Source organism: Dryas octopetala, chromosome 5 (genome assembly GCF_963921425.1).
Source record: "Dryas octopetala chromosome 5, drDryOcto1.1, whole genome shotgun sequence".
NCBI classification, from domain to species: Eukaryota; Viridiplantae; Streptophyta; class Magnoliopsida; order Rosales; family Rosaceae; genus Dryas; species Dryas octopetala.
Window position 1 is genome coordinate 9,550,224 of NC_141370.1, and position 19,946 is coordinate 9,570,169.

The window sequence follows — 19,946 nt, forward strand, 5'->3', positions numbered from 1 at the left end:
AGCGTGTAACTCTAAACGGTCTGGGGGATCGGACGGTTAGGATTCAGTATCCGTGTGTTTTCTCTTAGTGGTATCCAACGGTGATGGAGGGCCTTAGTTGTGTTTTCTCAATTTGTATGGACGGGCAGGATGTGTTTATGGGGTAGTCACGCGGATCGTTAACGACTAATACTTGCTTACTATTGGTCCAGAAAAGCAACAGAGTTTTCTCATACGGGGAGTTGTGTAATTGGGGAGGTTATGTATGCGGTAATGTGTTCTAGAGTACGCGAAGCAAAAGTTTCTGTTTTTGGGTCACAACAAAGCAAAGTTTAACTGTTTAACTTCTTTCCTGTTTTTTTGTTTTTTGGCCATTTAAGTTGGTTTCTTAATTGTAATTGTTAGTATCTAGTTAAAAAAGTTGTAAAATTACTCACAACGCACTCAAATTTGATTTTTCCTTCTCCAACTCAAAAAAAAAAATATTGGTTAGTTTTTGCAAGGAGCCTACAAAAAATAAGCTAGTTTCTCTTTAACATACTCTCACAAAAATAAGACCCAAAAAAAAAAAAAACCTAGCAATTTTAGGTAAAAAGAAATCTATAACATATTTTAGAGAGACTGAGACTAACAAAAGACAACAAAATCTATAAGCTATCAATCTGTTTCCGAGTTACATAAACACCCTTCGAGTCTGTCTTAAATCTTAATTATTTTAACATAACTCTATGTAATCATAACATTCACAAAAACACCCTTTTAGGTGTAATATAGACACATAACTAGTAAAAGAGCCAATTAACAGACCTAGTCAATGAAAAGTCCAAAGTACCATTAAAGAGCTAATTTTTTTCGATATAGTTAATTACACAAACATTCTAAAAGTTTAGCGAGTTTTTAGACAATGGAATTCTAAAATTTTAAAATTACAGAATCTAAAGTGCAAACACGCTAAACTTCAAGAGTGTTTGTGTAATTAAATGTTAAACAAAATTAACACCTTGAGGGTATTTTAGACATTTCATTGTTTTGTTAGCTTTATTAACTGAATTTTATCACAAAGGGGGTTATCTACAATTGTATTAAACATTAAGGAGTATTCAAGTGAATTTTAGACGCGCAAGAGCTTATGTGAAAAAATGCTAAATCTTAAGGGGTATTTGTGTAATTAATTCATATGATTTATTAGCTTACCAACTAATTATTAATTAAGTGATATTTTTCGCCACAATTTTGGAGAGGTATGAAGTTCAAATTTCTCCAATATAAAATCTAATTTATTAGTTTGGTATGAGAGTGACAATTGTTAAGACAACACGATAACATCACTCATATTTGACATAAAGTTGGAGAGGTTTCAACTTCAAATTCCCTTTCTCCCGATATCAAAAATTAAAAGTAAAATATTCAATGAGCCTTTGAGATGATTATAACTAAATTGTTTGATTGAAAAGTTTTATTTTATTTTGTAACAATTGCGTCCATGATATTTGAATTTTAGTTTTTTTTTTTTTTTTTTTTTCAAAAGAAAGACTATGAGTCTATGTGACATTCACTGGACAAAATTGTCAATTGTTTAGAGAAAACAAAATAGCAAGAGTACTTTCTTTTTATCGGGAAGAACAGTCAATATCATGACCAATTAAAACAATAAAAGGACAATCCTTTTTTTCTTACCAATAGTTGTTTAACTTAGTCAAATCATTCAACCTAAGCCTTCTGACCCTCTATTTTAACCAAGCAACTACGGGAGTTGTTGGAACAAAAAATCACACAGATGACAATTTTTCATTTGTCATTTGGAGAATAATGAATCAATTAAAGGTGATGTGTGATTAAATTTCAAAAATATTTATTGATAGCATATCTTGATAAGGAGTCAATTAATTACATTTTAATAATATTTTATTTATTAAACAATGAGATAAATAGGAGTTATGGCATTTGGGAAGGATTCTCACGTGGAATCCAAGCCCAGCCGAAATCTCTTTGTTTCCCATCCAAAGTAAATGCAGAAACAACCTGGAAAAAATCTCTTCAGGAGAAGACCAAGTCTCCACCGAAAATCTCATGATTTTCTCCAACAAAGCCTACCATCTTAGAGGATAAGAAAGGTGGAGAAAAACCATGAAATTAGTTGAGGGATTAATATCATTTTGCTTTTCAGACTATTACACATGTATCAGTTTGCTCCCTAGACTTCTAATTTGGAAAATTAAAAACCCTAACTTTTTCAATTTTGCCAATTAAGGTTATTCCGTCAATTTATACATTTTTCATCTAAAATGTCGAGATGATCAACCAGAATTTAGCGAGAAATAAAAGAGAAAAAATGATGCATGAGGAAAAAACAATAAGATCTAAATGGAAGGGACTATTTGCCCTCAAAGATTTGGATAAAAAATGTGTAAATTGACGGAAGAACCTCAATTGGCAAAATTAAAAAAGTCAGAATTCTTAATTTTTCAAATTAGAAGTCTGGAGAGCAAACTGATACAGGTGTAATAGTCTGGAGAGCAAAATTATATTAATCTCATTAGTTGAATCAGACTTTTATAAAGTCTCGTGAAGGTCATTAATGAAAGGGACGTAAAACAATCATTTTACATACACTAAAAAGTGTTCTTGTGCTAACTTAGGCATCCCACCTATTCAATCCACTCCACTCCAATTTTACATACACTAAAAAGTGTTCTTGTGCTAACTTAGGCATCCCACCTATTCAATCCACTCCACTCCACGTCAGACGTTCAAACTCCAAATAATTTGATTGTTGACTTAATTTCTCTTCGGAAAATTTTGGGTTCAACAAGAGTCGACTTAGAAGACCCAAAGTTAAAATTACCAGCAAAATAGTGTCAATTAGCCGGTATTAATTCTGTTCTCTTTTTTTTTTTTTTAAGATGGTATCCTTTCGATATGAGAACGCTTTAGTACTCAAACTCACATTCCGCATTAGAGAGAACCCCGTTTTTGAGTTCACATAATCTAAAAGTATATGTAACAAACTAACAACCAAACATAAAAAAGACAGGAAAAAAAGAGTGCTACTAAAAGAAGCATAAAGAACAAAGAAAGCCGTTTATACCAAGTCCCCAATACAAGCCAAAAAAAAATATAATCAAATCAGAATCTGGAGTTAGTAGCGGATGCCTTTCATACATTCTTCAGTACCCCGTTTACATCTACCTATTGAGAAGGCTTCTCCAAAAATATAACAGTGCCGCCAAAAAAGGTTAAAACAATTTAGATCTCATTTCACTAGCTGATTTTCTTGTACAAAGGTATTGACAATTAATTATAAGTAATTTGAAAAAAGCTCCAAAGATTCACCTGGAAATTGGCAATGCTCACACCTTATAAAGATCAGACACCAACCTAACCAGAATAACAGATCACCGTATATCATGAACAAACAGCGGGGCTGCATGCCAATAAAAAAGCAGAAACAACCACGCTCACATATTTTCTCTCTACATTTCGAGCTATCAACCGATTATAATCTTCTCAAAGACCCCAAATATGCCAATTGATTGATATGGGTCGTGGTCCCACCAGATTGCTGAGATGTAACCCCAGAAGACGCAATGCTATAATTACAATCTTGCTTTGATATTGGGTTCTAATCATGTGTCAACAATGTTAAAATAGTCTGCAACTCTAAGGTGCTTTGCAAGCCGGTGGACAGCGGACTGCACCACTTCAGAATCTGGAGAAACAGAATTGGGAAGAAGAGGTAGGCAAACTGGCAAATACTGCTCATGATCTTCTGGAGGACAGAAGAATGAAAGCACAGCTCTGCAGAATATAAATCTGGAAACAGAAGAATCATGTACACATTTCCAATATTTCAACCAAAAAATAAACATAATCAAAACTCCAAGAAAATTGCTATTATGGCGTTTCCCAAGAAATAGAATCAAGTAGATAGTACCAAGCATAACAAATTATAACAGAACAAGAAAGTTGTTGCTATATATTCCTTGGTCTTGCCTCAGATGGTAAAGGGAACAGGTGGGATATAAGTACCTAAGAATAAGTCGCCGCAGAAATGGATCAGATATAACTTGAGCCCATACCAGATCCATGCTTGTCGATGTACAAAGAATTACTTCCCAGTCAGAGAAGGCAGCAGAGAGTATGCTCTCAGCATCATTGTAAACATCCTAAAAGCAGAACAAATAAATTGGAAAAACTATAATACAACCGGATTGTCAAGAAAAAACAGGTCTAGCAATTAACTTACTGCTTCAGTATCAGAAGAGGAGAGGCCAACTAATTGGCAGAATGCTGACAGAGGAGCAGTCAAGAAAAAGGTAAACTGACTTCCATTTTGCGTTAAATCAGCATCAGCTGGATTCTTGACTGCTGGTCTCAAAGGTGAAAGAAGCAGGGCAGCTGTCTCTCCCCTTTCCGCACCATGTATAACCTGAAATCATTCATCACCTGAAGGTAAGTACTTCGACAGACAAAAAAGAATCAGATGCAGGTTGACTCAATCCACTATATGGCAACGAACAAACACCATAAATTGGAGAAAGCTTCTCAAATCCCATTAAAATAGCCAAGAACCATCGAAAAAATTGCATTTGGAGAGGGAGGGGGAGGGACTAATTCTAGAAACTAATTTCCACAACTGCAACCTTTAGAAAGATTCAGAAGGCATTGGAAGTCCCTTGATTTTAGATACCAAAGACATGCTTCAGCCAGAACGGCTCCAAATTTACTATTTTGCTATTGATGCATGTCACATTTAGAGCATTACTGGTTCCAGGATGTTAAGTTCATTTGGACATTTCAAAACTTATTCCAGGATCAAACATATAGTGTAGACACGGAGTAACCATAAATTGAAAAATTATGACAAAAACCATAAAATGCAATTTTTGTAAGGAAGAGGAATCTAATTCAGAAACTACATTCTATTGTGAACAAAACATGGAGCCTCGGAATTCATGCACAAGTTTTGACAAACCTGCCTTGAATGCATGGCTGTTGTCACTATCAATTATCAAGAAAAGAGGTCTACGAGTAAAAGGAATTATGTCGCCAGGGTAGAGGTTATTCAAACCTGAAAATCCAAAAGAAACAAATGTGAGTGTGGAACAATAATACACAGAAGACAAAATACAAGACTTAACAGGTAGTGCACAAAAATGCTCACAATAAAACAAGACAGCACGTAGATTCAATACAGGAACCTACCCCCATTTCCTCTAGGACCAAACCAAAGATATTTTTCATAATAGCCACTAGACTCTCCCTTGTCATTTATACAAGATTCAGGCCGAGAATTAGTCTGATCTTGGAGAGAAACTTTGTTTTTTAAAGATTTCTGTGATCCTCCAGAATTGTACATCTGAGTAACATTACTACGGCCAGCCTTCCCTGCATATTGATCATCAAGTTCACTAATCTGGGATGACAAGAAATGATGTATTGATTTTTAACCAAAGCTTACCTGAGGCTGACAGATACACTAGCATAACACTGTCCAGAGGGAGCTCCTCACATATTGTAGCCATCACCTGCCATTGCATCACTAAAAACATCAGCCTTGCCTATTATATATCCACATCTTAAAAAAATGAAAATATGTATGTACATCATTTGATATATGTTAAAAAATGAGCAACTGAAATTTGATGAGCCACCCCACATAGTTGCAATTAAGACTTCTTTACACTATCATCTCTATTGCAGGTAGAAGAAAAATTAGTGCATCTGGCAATGCCCTTTTTCAAAGATATAATGAACCCCACAAAATAAAGCTGAATCAAACAAATAAGTTACATATTCCAGGGCACTGTGTGTCAAAATCATCTTCAAATTGCCAGGACATTTTTCACTGATACATGGACACACCCCAAGGGCCTGTATCACCACATCTGACGTGAGTAGGCTCGGGCACACACTCAAGTCGCCTCCAGCACACAGATGAATGCATCAGAGCTTTAAAAAATTACAAAAGCATCAGACACATCTGGGACACAGCCCCAACATGGATGGGCCAATTTAGAAAATGTAAAAATTAGGGTTCATTCTGTAATTTAAAAAAGGTTACTTTTGTTTCTTGAAGAGGGAGTGATTCTTAATGCAATATTAAAAATCATAAGAACATTAAGGGAACAGAAAGAAATTATTTGTCATACCAAACCATTGTTTTCCAAGGAAATGAAAACTCAGGGGTCAAGGCATCCATTAGCATTTCAACTAACAGCGAGCCTAAAAGGTCATGAAGGGTCATGCTTATCTTTGCTTATTTCACCATAAAATTAATGGTAGCAAAGCAAAGGCTAAAACTATATGTAATTAATTTTTCAAACTTATAAGATTTTTGCTTTTTTTTTTTTCAATTTCTTTGACTTTCATAACAATATTAGAAGTGGGAACTTTGATCAAATTTCACGAATTTTCTTAAATCATGCCTTCGCTTTTGTGATTTCCTTAATGTGTCAAATACATAGGGAATTACAATTTTTTTTTCTCGTGTCCTATATTTTTAGGATTTTTCCATTTCCCTTGTCAGTTTTGTATCATTTTGAATGTCACATTTTGTACACCAAAGGACATGAGTTATAAAGCTCTAAGCAGATCCATAAAGTTCCAGAGACATAAGATAACAAACTGTAATTTACACCTACATACTGAGAAAGGAAACTGCAATAAATATGATAAATATGGCCTTAACACTCACCGCTATCAAATGTGTCACAGATGGACGATAGATAATGGCTTTCCTTGGATTTGAAGGTAAAGATGGATCCATCATGTCCGCAGCCAAGTTCATATCAATTAGTCCAGAAGCCACAGAAGCTGCAGAAGCTCCAGAGTGATCAATAAAAGTGCCATTTTCTTTTGGTTCAACTGGACGCTTTTGGTAGAAAGACCCGCTTGGCTCCCATTCCAAACATTGCAGCATTCGGTAAGTGTCCAATGTAAGCTCAGCAAATTTGACCTGCAAGTCACAGTACGTGTATATTCACAATGCTTTTCTTTTCTGAGGGCAGTTTTATTATTCAAATATGAAAGGAATTAAGATCAATGACCATCAATGTGAACAAGAAAATATTCACCTCATTCCGGTGATAGCTTGTCAGCAATGCATCATGAAATTTTAAAACCCTCTTTGCATGGAAACGAGCCACATGTGGAAGAGATGCTGGATGTGAATCAAACAAGGTACAGTATCGCAATGGCCTGACATTCATAAAGGCCGTATCAACTTTCATAAATCGAACTATTTCTTGCACCACTTGCCTCCATTCTTTAAAATTAGTATCCTGAGAAAAGATAGCTCAAATGTCCAAAATCATGCAGGTAACCCAATGAAAGAAGTATGCACACAGCCTAAACTTAATTGAGGAAAAATATTTCTATCTAACTATTTGAATTGAGACATAAGTGAATTTACACAAACATTAACTACTTGAATTGAAACATCAGTAAATACATACATACATACATACTACGTATTAAAGTACAGATTTAATTTAACTTTCAGATAATGTAGTTTTAGTTGCTTCAGTCATGGAATCTTTTCAATGAGTATCCAAGAAGAAAGTAAATTGCATTCAATAACTTACAACTTCATAACGGGTCATCCAACGAGTTAGGAATTCAAGTGACAGCTCACCAGTTCACCCACCCACCCACCCAACCCCCTAAAAAAAGTAAAATAAAATAAAAATTCCCTACGTTTCTGTATAAATTCCACTGACTCCACCCAAACCACTTGTGTCTGTCAGTCACTTTGCCAACTGGGTAGCTCACCAAGATGCACCAGACCTATAGATCACAGTGCATCAGTTAAGCCATATGTATTTGGGTGATCAGGAATCACTTTTTTGAGCCAAGTGTTTCGGGATAATCTATGTACACATCCATTTGACTTCATTTGGGTTTTGCCCTTGATCATTTTTCACTTCTTCCATCTTTCTCCCCGATTCTTTTCAGAATGGGACACTAGTTTCACCATGCTCTAATGCATAAATTTCTTCAACCTCCTAGTAGATCAAAGCAAAGATATACATTGGTCATCCTTAGTATGCATGAGAAGCTACATGTAGTCTCAGATCAAACTCAAACTCAAACTCAATAATCGTGGCCAGATGAGTTTTCAACTTCCTTGTAAACTTAAAGCTTGATAGCTAACTTGCAAGTCTCTCTATAATCAAATCTAAGCTTCACTTATATACCATCAAAATTGAAATATGTTAAAATTAGCTGCCTGATGTGCTTGTAGTCACAAAATTGAGCTTTCTCAATGTTTCCCACTTATCTCTCTCAACATGATGTGGATTTCGGACCCACCTGGGTCGGTGAGTTTGCCTTCCTCACCAGGAAAGCTTGAGGTACCAGTTTCATAACAGCATAGCACTCGGATCTGATTTAGGTGGCAGGTCGTATTCACTACTTAATATGGCATTAAATAAACACATTATATTTCACAAAAGAACAAATATAACCTTAGCTTGAAAATCGAAGAGCCCAATATTTGCATAAATCAATATGTAAAATCAAATTTCAGAAGCGAATAAACCACTTAATCGATCTAATCACTGCACCAAGCATACAAAAAGTGTATTTTCATAAAATAAAATAAAAATGACCAAGTCAACATAGTCTTGTACGATTGTATGGTTGAATGAACTTAGAGAATTGACTAGGCATTTCCTTTTTTTTTTTCCCATATTTTCTCAGCAACCAAACAAATCCTAATGCCGCTAAGAAGAATGAGAGGTTCAAACAAAAGAGAAAAAAAAATTACCCGAAAATTGGCTTTGCTTTCATCAACAATCGCTTTGAACCGGTCGGCGAGAAGCTGAACCATGTCGGTCCGGTTCAAAATCAAGGAAACGAGCAAGAACCGGGCGTAGAACCGCAACTCCTTGAACCGGACGCCGAGATCCTTCTTCCCGAAACCGGACTTGGAGCCCTCGAAGTACCTGCGAGTCAAAATGGCCTCGTAGAAGATGTAGGCCTCGAGCAGGAAGCGGGCCTCGCTGGTCCGCATGTACTGGCCGAAGTAGAGCTGGCCGATCCGGCTGGCGATCTCGCCGATTTCCCAGCGGTTCAGACCGGCGTCGACGAGCTTGGACCGGTTTTCCTGCTGGTACTTCCAGAGGCGCATGTAAGCCTTGAAGACCTTGTGGAAGTAGTGCTGGTTGTGGACGCGTCCGTACGCCGGCACGTCGCGGACCCTAGCGAACTTGCGGTCCGCGCTCTCCACCAGCGCTCGGAACGTCCGCGACACGACGTCGTTTTCGGACATAAGAGCCGAGTTTCAAAGCAGCAGAAGCAGCCTCAGTTTCAGCAATTGCAGCTCCCGGAGGTCATCGGAAAAGGCGTAGTAGTAAGCTTTAGAGAGAGAGAGAGTGGACTTTTTTTTTTTCTGGTTTTTTGGGATTTTGGGAGTTTTGGTCACTGAATTAGTGAATTACAGTGGCGGCGTTTAGAGATTTTGGCTGATTTGATCAGTGACATTTTCTTTTTATTTTATTTTTTGTAGCGACCAGTGAGGCAGTGATGACGAGAAAACATGTGCCAGGTCCGCCAAGTGCTGGTGAGTGATGAGAGGTGGGTTTAGCGTGGTCCAGAGAAGTACGTTCTCCTTAGTTTTTTTACTCTTGGATCAGCTACGTACGTCTCTGCCCATCCATTCTTGTCAAGCTTTCAAATATTATCCCACTTAATCCAAAATCTATTATTTCACACCAACAAAAACAAAAGCTAAAATTCAAGGCCAAATACAAAAGAACAAAATCTAAAATTAAAAAGGCAAAATTATATTTTCATTCATGTAGTTTGCTCAGTTTTTCGCTTTCATTTATGCAATTAGATTTTCTGCGATTTTACCAAGCATTTATACAAATCGTCTAATTCGTCAAATTTATTGATTTTTCATCAATTTTTGTGCATTTGCCCATTACGTACAAGAGAATTTCAATCTTTTATGATACTCTCAATTAATTTGACAACTTCTTAAAGCTGAAATTGATTTTGAGAGCACCTAAAAGTACCAAAATGTTTCCACACGTGTACTAAAATTGACAAAAAATCAATTAATTCGACAAGTTGGACTAGAAGTGCAAATGCTTAATTAAAATTTTAAATTATAGGGACGAATCTGATAACTCAAAGAAATTATAAGGATCCAAAATGTAATATGACCAATTTAAAAGAGATCATTACTTCTCCTCTTCAATTTAAATTTTGACAAAAATGAAAAACAATATATAAATACAATATCCTTTGAACTAGCCCAAATGATGAAAGGAAATAGAGAAATGGATTATGATAGATCATTGATTCCATTTCCTCCAGTATAACAATATATATATATCTACATATTTAAAGGTAAATAATCAAATTTTCTCTCTTTTGCTTTTTTTTTTTTTTTTAATTCAGCCTTAAAACAATATATCATAGTTACACACTAATTAAGATGTGAGCGCTCAGTCCAACACTCACTCACATCCGAAGGTGCATGTTCTTATGAATCTTAGCATCAACGCACTATATTAGAGAATACCTAATTAATTGGATCGCTATTATTTGCGCATGAACACGATTATTAGGAGGTAAAAAAAAAAAATACTCTACGAAGCATATATAAACTCTACGAAGATTTAAAGAGAAGTAAGTGATTAATTAATTAATTTTCCCACGCATCATAGGCTTTTCATATAGGTGGTGAATTAATTATGTTACAACATGACCGCTAATTTATTAATTCCAATAACTTGAATTGATATTTAAAGAAAAAAATTCCCAAGTACATATTAAAGTTTACTGTGTCGAACATAATTCCATTGAGTTTGACTTCTCCCAAGACCTGAGTCCTCACCTACTTTAATATATACTACATTGACATTGAGGCACATATTTTTGACAAATAATTTATACATAAAAATTTAAAAATAAATAATTTTGATGATCAAACTACAATGCAGAATAATTTTATAGTTATTATTTTTTGTTTGGCAAATGAGATTTTCTATTTATGTTTCACACATGGTAGGAAGGGTCGTTGGTTTCAATTGCTGACCAATTATGAAGGCAAGCCAAGTCCATAGAAAATAGCTACATTGGCAGTCAACTGCATGCGCCCTTCATTTGTTTGTCAAATTCATTCTAAGTTCTAACAATAATATTATGCATTTTGTTTGGATTTCATTTGTCCATTATTTGTGTACATTCAACTATACAATGCTGAACATTATTCAATTAGTTCTCTAAAAAGTCCCACCTCATAATTGAAAGACAATCATGCGATCGATGATGAGTCATGATGAGATCACATACATTCTGCACTGACCCCTCTTCCTCTTTCATTCTCAAATTTGTATACACAGAAAAAAAAAAAAAAAAAAGAGTTATTATATATTACTCAAAAATTGATCAGCTGGCATGCATGTACTTGAATGCACAGCATTTAATTTATTCAAAATTTATATATAATGATTATAAGTTTATAACAACTACTTGTTATAATAAAAAGTATACATCAAACTGCATGATCATAATGTCCTTAATCATATGGGAAATCGCTCTCATATGTCTCTCATTGCACAATAAGTATGGAATATTTTATTATTCAATTAATTTGCAATTGCCTTGACTCAGCTATAGAGTAGTTTTTTCGTTTTTTGGATTAATCAGCCATATATAGAGTAGTTGTACGTACCTACTTATAAACAATACATATGATTTCACATCTTCACCACTTGAAATCCTACATTAATATATTAATTGAGTAAAAGTTTTTTTTTTTTTTTAATCCACACAGGCTAGCTGTTTCCTATAATTACACCAAAAGTACATGCATGCATGAAACAAAATCAATATTGTATTGTACATAAAATCCTATTTTAATTATATGTATAGGATGACCACATGACAAACAAAGAAAACTTGACTTTAACTTTCCCTAATTTTATTGTCTATAATTGTGTTATCTATTTATCTCTCTATCTTTGGGATCTAAAGGGCACACCATTGTTTTTCCTAGTCCAAATTAAGATGAGGTAAGTCCTGGAACTCATGGAATACCCTAAATTCTTAGTATGAGTGTACGTGAAAGTCTAAAAATTCGCAAAACACCCAAAATTCTTAGTTTGAGTGTGAAAATAAGTTCTCTATCACTAAAATTATATGCCCATTGCACTATGGGGCATCTTATCAAAAGAAAAAATATATATATATATTGTGAAGGGCATATTTATGGTCTTAAATGTTGGGTGTTGTCAAAGTTGTTGCTCTTATTGCCATATAATAAGAACCATATATGTGACCTACTCCTGCATGGACCAGATAGGAACTTAATTTCAAAATTGTTGAACAACCACCATACACTCATAAGAGGAGATATCGAAATTTTATCATATTAATTATTTAGTCTTTATCCATTGTAAATTAAAAAATGTTCACTACACTACACTATAAAAGATCCAAAAAATATTCAGAAACAAAAACAACCGCATATGTTTGATTTGATTAGTCCTCCTCCTGTCCTTTTTATGTTAGTCATGTTTATTAATACAATAATGCTATACTTACCATATTTTTATACCACAATTTCATACCATCTTATATGGCATTCATACATTGAACACTAAAAATTAAAAAATAAAACCTAAAAAAGAAAAAAAAAATACCCTTCCAGTGAAGTAATGACACATCAAGTGGGATATAAATGTGTGAAAAAAATGTGGAACAATTAGCATTATTGTTATCCATAATGTCGGTGACACTTTTATCGGATTTATTGGTTGGAAAAGCTATTTGTCTTGCATCTTGGAAAAACCTACCAAACAAAATTTGTGGTTTGAATTAAGTTCCTTGAATTTGACCAAAAAAATAAAAATTAAGTTCCTTGAATATGACCTTGCACAGTTGCATGTAAACCCATTATAGACAGTGGCAGAATCAGGATTTAAAATTCGGGTGGGCTAAATCTTTAGACAATTTATTTCCTAATTTAAAAAAAAAACACATAAAATATTCATATAGGAACTTGAAAAAAAAAAAAAAAAAACCATGAAGATCATGAAGGTATTGGGCTAATGGGCTAATGAAAAGTGATTATTGATTGTATTGGGCTCATAATTTTGTTTCTATTTTCCTTAACTTTACTCTTTTAATGAGTTGAGATTCTATATAATATATATTAATTTTTTTTAGTAGAATTCTTGGCTGTGCTATAGCAAAGCCAGTCATGCACCTAGTTTCGCCACTGATTATAGGATAATCCTATCCTTCAAACGGAATTATTTATAGATATATGGCTTTTTTATATTTTACCCACCTAAATTAAAAATTTGTTACAATGTATCACTTATGGCTAATTTTATCAATATTTTTTTTGTTAAAAATAGGAGTATTTTGGTCTTTTTCAAGTTTCTATTGTTAGAAAAAAATGATTTTTTTACGCTTTACCTATTTTGACACAATAAAAAACTGACTTGAAAAGACCAAAATATCCTTATTTTTAACAAAAGTTTAGACAAAATGAGACAGAATTGGTATATTGCAACAAATTTTTAATTCATGTGATAAATTGGGACAATTTTTTTTTTAGGTGATAAAGTGAGATTGAGCTCAAAGTTCAGGTGAGTAAAGTGTAATAAAGTCTAGATATAAATATAAGTATATATATATATATATCTTCAATTATACATATATATGATTGATCTTCAATTATTTGAAATGCATTTTTACATGTATTTTTTTAGGGTTGACCATGCCACTTGACCCCATTCATAAGTCACTGGACCTCCTTAAATAATTATGTATAGATATATTCTCATATCTTCCGTTAGACTTTGACTCTTTTGTTTAATAGTGTTTTTGTAGGAAATGTTTTCACTCAATAGTACGTATTTTTGTTGAAATAGCTAATATATATTCGATATTAGGGGAGAGATATATGAACTCGAGCATAAGAGTAAATATATATATTTAGCTTCTAGAACTACAAACTCAGGCCACCACAAAATTGTAATCTTACAAATGTAATTCTAACAACAACAAATCTTACAAATGTTAGATATTTGAAAAGTAGAGAATGTTATAAAATAATTAAAGATGCATGTCAATTAGATCATGTGTATATATGCATGATTAATTCTATCTTTAACTATCTATTCTTGAAAATATATGGAATCAAATGTGGGTATTAATTTATTTTTCTTTATTCTTGAAAGTTTACTAAGCTTCGTTTTTCATTTTCATCTTTAGTATACTTATTGAAGTGAGCACCCAACAACAACTTTGAGTGCACGCAACAACAGATGCTTAGGTGGGATTGTGTGCAGCAAATCAAGATTCAGGCTAGAGGGGGATCGAGTAGTTGATCGAATATATGTATAGCTGTCTGAATCGTTATATCTTGCAGTTCTAGCTTTATAACAAATATATATGTTATTAAATTGAAATTGATATTGATAAGGATAACCTGATCATCCCATCCCTCTTTACTCTTTGGTCTACCGCTCATTGCATGGCTTTTTGCATGCACTTTCCCAATTTTCAATGGAAGTCATTTTCTTTTGCTTTATTAGGTGGAGATTTTCCTACTCTCACTAATGTTGGATCATTTTCTCTTGGGACATGTCTTGTCATGCAACAAGCCAAAGCTTTCAACATGGTAAACTATGTTAATTTGTGCATATAATTAATAATACAAGTCTCTTGTTATTTTAATTTGTGAAAATGGGTGGCTGGGGTGGGGCTGTGCGATATGGTGGGGGGTGGGGGTGCTATTCAATTGTTTTTTTTTCATTCTTCTTTTTTTATTTTAATGTTTTTTTTTTTATGTTATTGGTTTTTAGGTTTTCAAATTTGAAATAACAGAAAAATTAACAGAATGTGACGGTAAGTGTCACATTGTCACATCTTATTAAGTTTGGGTGGTTAATTATAATTTTTTTTTTTTAGGTGGTATATGTGCACACCTCTTATAATCTGGGTAGTATTAGTGCAAAAAACCCTAATATTAAACCGTATTCAAGTATATAATATGAAGGTCTAAAACATATTTGAAAGCAAAAGGGTTTTCATTGAGAAAGTCGCAAAAAACCCTAATATTAAACCGTATTCAAGTATATAATATGAAGGTCTAAAACATATTTGAAAGCAAAAGGGTTTTCATTGAGAAAGTCGTGACAACTTTCTTTCTTATTTATAAATAAATTTGAACTTTTTTTTTTTGTGCAATTACACTTTTACAGTATAGTTAAACTTTGCGTCTCATAAACGATATTAGAATATATTCTCACACACTAAAATAACTCTTAATAATCTAAAAATATCAAGCGTTTGAAGATATTCAAACACTCTCACTCCTGCATGCTTTTAAGTATTTTTAAAAGTTGTCATGGTTTTGAATAATTTTGTATTAAGGAAAAAATGTGATTTTTATTAGGCAGTACATATCTAAAACAAAATTATTAGATGATAAATAGGTTAAATAAATTATGGATTAAATAAAAGGAAAAGGTTAGTGAATGAAAAAGAGGATGACATCTTAACTTCTCCATTTATATAATAGAATTTATACATTTTAATGTAATGCAAGTCAATTGGACATGCATATATGTTGGGTCCCTAGAGGGTTGATCACAGTTCTTGCCAGTGAAAAAAATTCCTTAAAAGAATATACTTAATTAATTAGAGATGATGCTAGTTTATGATCAAGTTGTAGTGAGTAGGTGAAAAGCTAGCCATTACAAAAATTTGGTTAATGTGGTTAAAGTCACAGCTAGGCACGAGTGGTGTGATCCCACCATTGAGAAAATAGTATTACTTCAACAATTGAGTACTAGTAACTACTACAGCTTTGGAAAAGAGGCCAAAGGCAAAGACCATATCCATGAATGTCAATAAATTAATTAAAAAGCAACAAAAATTAAGAATCCAATGGCGACCAAAGGGAGTGCAAACTGCAAAGCTTTAATTCTCAGTGTCTGCTCTCGAGAATCTTCTAAAGCATATATGATCAGCACATTACTTACCAGCAGATGAGGGTCAAAAGAGAAAGTGATGATTTGATATCAAAAGCTAGTGAAGAAAAGGCATGCATAATGATGAAGAGAGGGAAGGAAGCTTCAAAATTTGACATTTTTTGTGAGTGGTGTGCTCTGAAAGACTGAAGCTTCATCACCAGTGGTCCAATAGAGCCCTCAATGCGTCTTTGTTTCAAATAAGACACTGACATATGTTTGAGGTTCTTGTCTTCAACTGGAACTTTGTCCATACAGGAAAAAAAAAATGTCTTGTCTCTCAGTCTTGTCTGATCAGGTAAGTATGTGATGACAATCACGTGACATGATGATCATATCATCATACTGTAAAATGTGTGAGGCCTCTGTGTTTATGTATATGAGAAAAAGAGAATACTTCCGCTATGGATTGACTCCGCATTCTAAAAATAAAATTTTTATTGAAATTGAAAAAAAATTTATGTAAAATCAAATTTCAATCAGCTTTATTTCTATTGCAAAAAACTCTCCCATAAGAAAAATATATCTGCAACAAGTGTTTGGTCATATGACATCAACAACAAAGAGAGGGGATGGATCCCAAAACCTCAATGTCCTGAACTTTTTTTTTTTTTATGATGTCATGTCACCAAAACACTTGAAATTGCCACACAATAATAATATGATGCATAATTAATTTTTAATTCTTACATATTGGCAAAATTATGTTTTCACTAATATAAGAGCATTTCTAGTGAAGACTCATTTTAAAGACCCAAAATTCATATTGGGTTTTGAGAAAAACTTACATATAACAAGTGTATACACCTTCACTCTTACAAAAAGTAGTCACATGACTAACATGTGAGGAGATATTGTGAGAATGTGAATATATACACCCGTCATATAAAAGTTTTTTTTTTGAATTTTTATTTGAAAAAAAAATTAGTCCAAAGTTATGTTTTTGAAAGATTTTAACTAGACACACAACTAAATAAAAAATTAAGTTTAAGCTCAATTTGTTCGTGTACACGTTCGGGGAGTTAAAAAAAGACACTACTGAGCGCTCGGTAGCCTACTGAAAGCTCGATGGATGCAAATGCATTTTTTTGAATTGCAAATGACATGTTTTAAGTTGTAGATGCAGGTTTTAGATTGCAAATGCAGCTTCCAAATGCAAGTTAAGTTGCGTAGATGCATCTATCAAGCGCTCATCAATTCTCACTAAGCGCTCGGTAGATAGTCTGGACTTCTATTTAATTTTTGGGCCGGCTGAAGTTTGAGTTAAATTTCTTTCTCATTTTGAATTTCTAATTAAAGCACCCAAAAAAAAAAAAATACTCCAATGAGCTAGAGCAATTGGACCCAGATCCATCGGAGGATCCAAACGTAAGCCCATATTTAGTTTTTTTTTTTCCTTTTCAGAATGAGACCCATTTGGAGGGACCCGTCCATGTGAACAACAAGAGAAGACTAAAATGGCCAATAGGGACGCAACAACAAGTCAGATGTGGGCCGTGCGCATCAACGATGAAGCTGTTAATGTTAGGCGTCATTCGGATCGTCTGATCCTCACCTCCTCCGTAAGTCTGATGTTCATAATGTTTTCTAATATTATCCTAACTTCAAAAATTCACCAAAAACACTTCTAAGGGATTCGAAAAACGTTTCAAAAAATTCTACAAACTCCTTTTGACAAGTATTATATTTTTTAATAACCTCAAATCAAGAATTTTACTTCTAAAATTATTCTAAAAATTTATAACTCCTCAAATAATTCTTAGAAGTTCAAAATATATTTCAATAAACTCCAATTGTTTACTAAAATTCACAAATATTCTAGAAAGAAAATTAGTAGAAAGAAAAAAACTATGAGACTTTTGGGTGTGACCATCTCTAATTTGAAGTTTGGACCCAAACCCAAATTTGGGTCCTCCCCATTGGAGCCAAAACACACAATGAGTCTTACTAAGGCCTACTACTATGCAGTCGGAAAGTGTGACCCAAAACCCATTTTGGGTCACAAATGGGTCACACCTTAACACTATGGGCCGGAAAATGTGACCCAAAAGAGGGAGTAACCCAAATTCGGGTTTCAGTGTGAGCCAAATTGTGTGTGACCCAAAACCAGCAAAGCCCACCCACGTGAGGAGAGAGAAGCAATTGCTGGGCAGAAAGGTTGGTGGGCCCCGCGCCTGCAGCTGCTGCTGTGGTTGTCGGCTGAATAGAAGAACAAATCCGGAACGTGGGTCATCTCGTGGGCCGTGCCTGGCTTGCTTGGCTGTTGACGCGTGGCGTGCTTGGCTGGTCACCAACGGTCCAGATGAGATGACCGTTGGTGATCAACGGCTACTGTGCTTTGTCTTTTTTTTTTTTTTTTAGATGGGCCGAAAAATGAATCAAAGGCCTAGATTAATGGACCGTTGATAATCAACGGTCCAGATCGGCCAAATCCTTTTTTTTTTAACAAATAATTAATAAATCATTTAAAATAGATATAATATCCGAAAAATTGCCAAAAAATTTCAAAAAAATTTTAAAAAATTCCCCAAATCCTCCAACAGCTATATTTTCAAATGGGTCTATATATATCACACAACACTCATATGGTTTCATCACAAATTACAACCTTTGTTTACCAAATTTGCACAAATTTTTTTTTTCTTTGTCATGGCTCCAAGAGGAAGTGCTTGGGTGGTAGCTGAAGATGAAGCCCTAGTGATGGCATACCTAGAGAGGTCTCCCGACGGTTGTCTTGGTGCCCAAAATAGAGCCGCCATGCTTTGGGAACAAATTTATCAAATTTTCAAGCGTAACATGGGGGGTGAAACCATTCGTAAAGTTGGCGGTGTTAAAGCACGATTCAAAGATATTGCACGTGATTGCAACAAATTTTATGCTTGCTTATTGGAGGCCGAGCGAATGCGCGCAAGCGGTGCAAATGATGCCAATGTGGTAAATTTTTATGCATTTATATATTTGTATGATTATTTTTTGTTTTATCCAATTATCAAGCATATTTATATATTTGTATAATTATTATATGTTTTGTTTATAAATGAAGCATATTTATATAATGGTATTACTATTTTATTGTTTTGTTTATGCATCAAACATATTTATATATTTGTATGATTATTTTTTATTTTGTTTATAAATATAGCATATTTATATAATGATATTATTATATTGTATTTTGTTTATCTATCAAGCATATTTATATATTTGTATGATTATGGTTTTTGTTTTGTTTATAAATGTAGCAAATTTACTATTTATTTAAGTTATGTTTGCATTTCCACAAGAAAATTTATATATTTTTATTTTTATTTTATTATTGTAGTTTACGCAAGCACTTGAAGGCTTTCGAAACAAGACTGGATTCAAGTTTCCATGGGTGCACATTTGGGAAAAAATAAAGGAAAGTGCAAAGTACGCTGCGGTTCATGCTCCTGTTCGGTTTAGTGATTCAGAGACCCCCGCCACCGACGATGCCGACAATCCCGCCGATGATGATCCCGAGGAGGCCGATCTAGTCATACCACTTGGCGAGGACGAAAACCCACCACCATTTCAACCAATAGGTTCCTCGCGGCCAAGGCCACCAGGGAGAAACTATGCAAAACGGGCCAAGGCAGCCGAGCCCATCCAAACTCATATGGTTGAGGCAGTAGATCATTATAATAAAAATTCAAGGATTTTCATACAAACGAGACTTGACAGAGAGCGTGCAAGGAGTGAAAGAGACGCCGCAAAGGAAGCAAGAGAAAGGATGAGGATCGAGAGGCAGCTAGAATGGGAAGAACAAAATATTATGGGCCAAGACCTCTCCAAAATGAATGATGGGCAACGGATGTATTGGGAGCAAAAGATGGCTGAAGTCATTGCAAGGAGGCAAATGCGTGCTAACCACCATTCGGAGTGCACTCCATCTGGATACTACCCGGATCTTTCCAACCTCAATCACTCAAACCAGGGGTACCC

General features: G+C 34.3%; 1 protein-coding gene across 2 annotated transcripts; it reads right to left on the reverse strand.

Moving 5' to 3' along the window:
- Nucleotides 1-3,041: 3,041 nt before the first annotated feature.
- LOC147284096 (signal transducer, putative (DUF3550/UPF0682)) lies at nt 3,042-9,597 on the reverse strand. Of its 2 annotated transcripts, XR_015122433.1 has the most exons (10): nt 8,750-9,597; nt 7,056-7,262; nt 6,677-6,937; nt 5,441-5,507; nt 5,185-5,367; nt 4,959-5,050; nt 4,226-4,408; nt 4,009-4,145; nt 3,313-3,792; nt 3,042-3,180 (listed from the first exon to the last, which is right to left on the reverse strand). XR_015122433.1 is itself a non-coding variant. In XM_086245130.1 (9 exons), exons 1-9 carry the CDS (start codon nt 9,251-9,253, stop codon nt 3,606-3,608), a joined length of 1,821 nt encoding a protein of 606 aa, XP_086101256.1. In that variant the 5' UTR covers nt 9,254-9,597; the 3' UTR covers nt 3,042-3,605. The 2 variants fall into 2 exon arrangements, 1 of the variants encoding a protein (XP_086101256.1); XM_086245130.1 differs by having other exon boundaries at nt 3,042-3,792.
- Between the last annotated feature and the right edge of the window lie 10,349 nt (nt 9,598-19,946).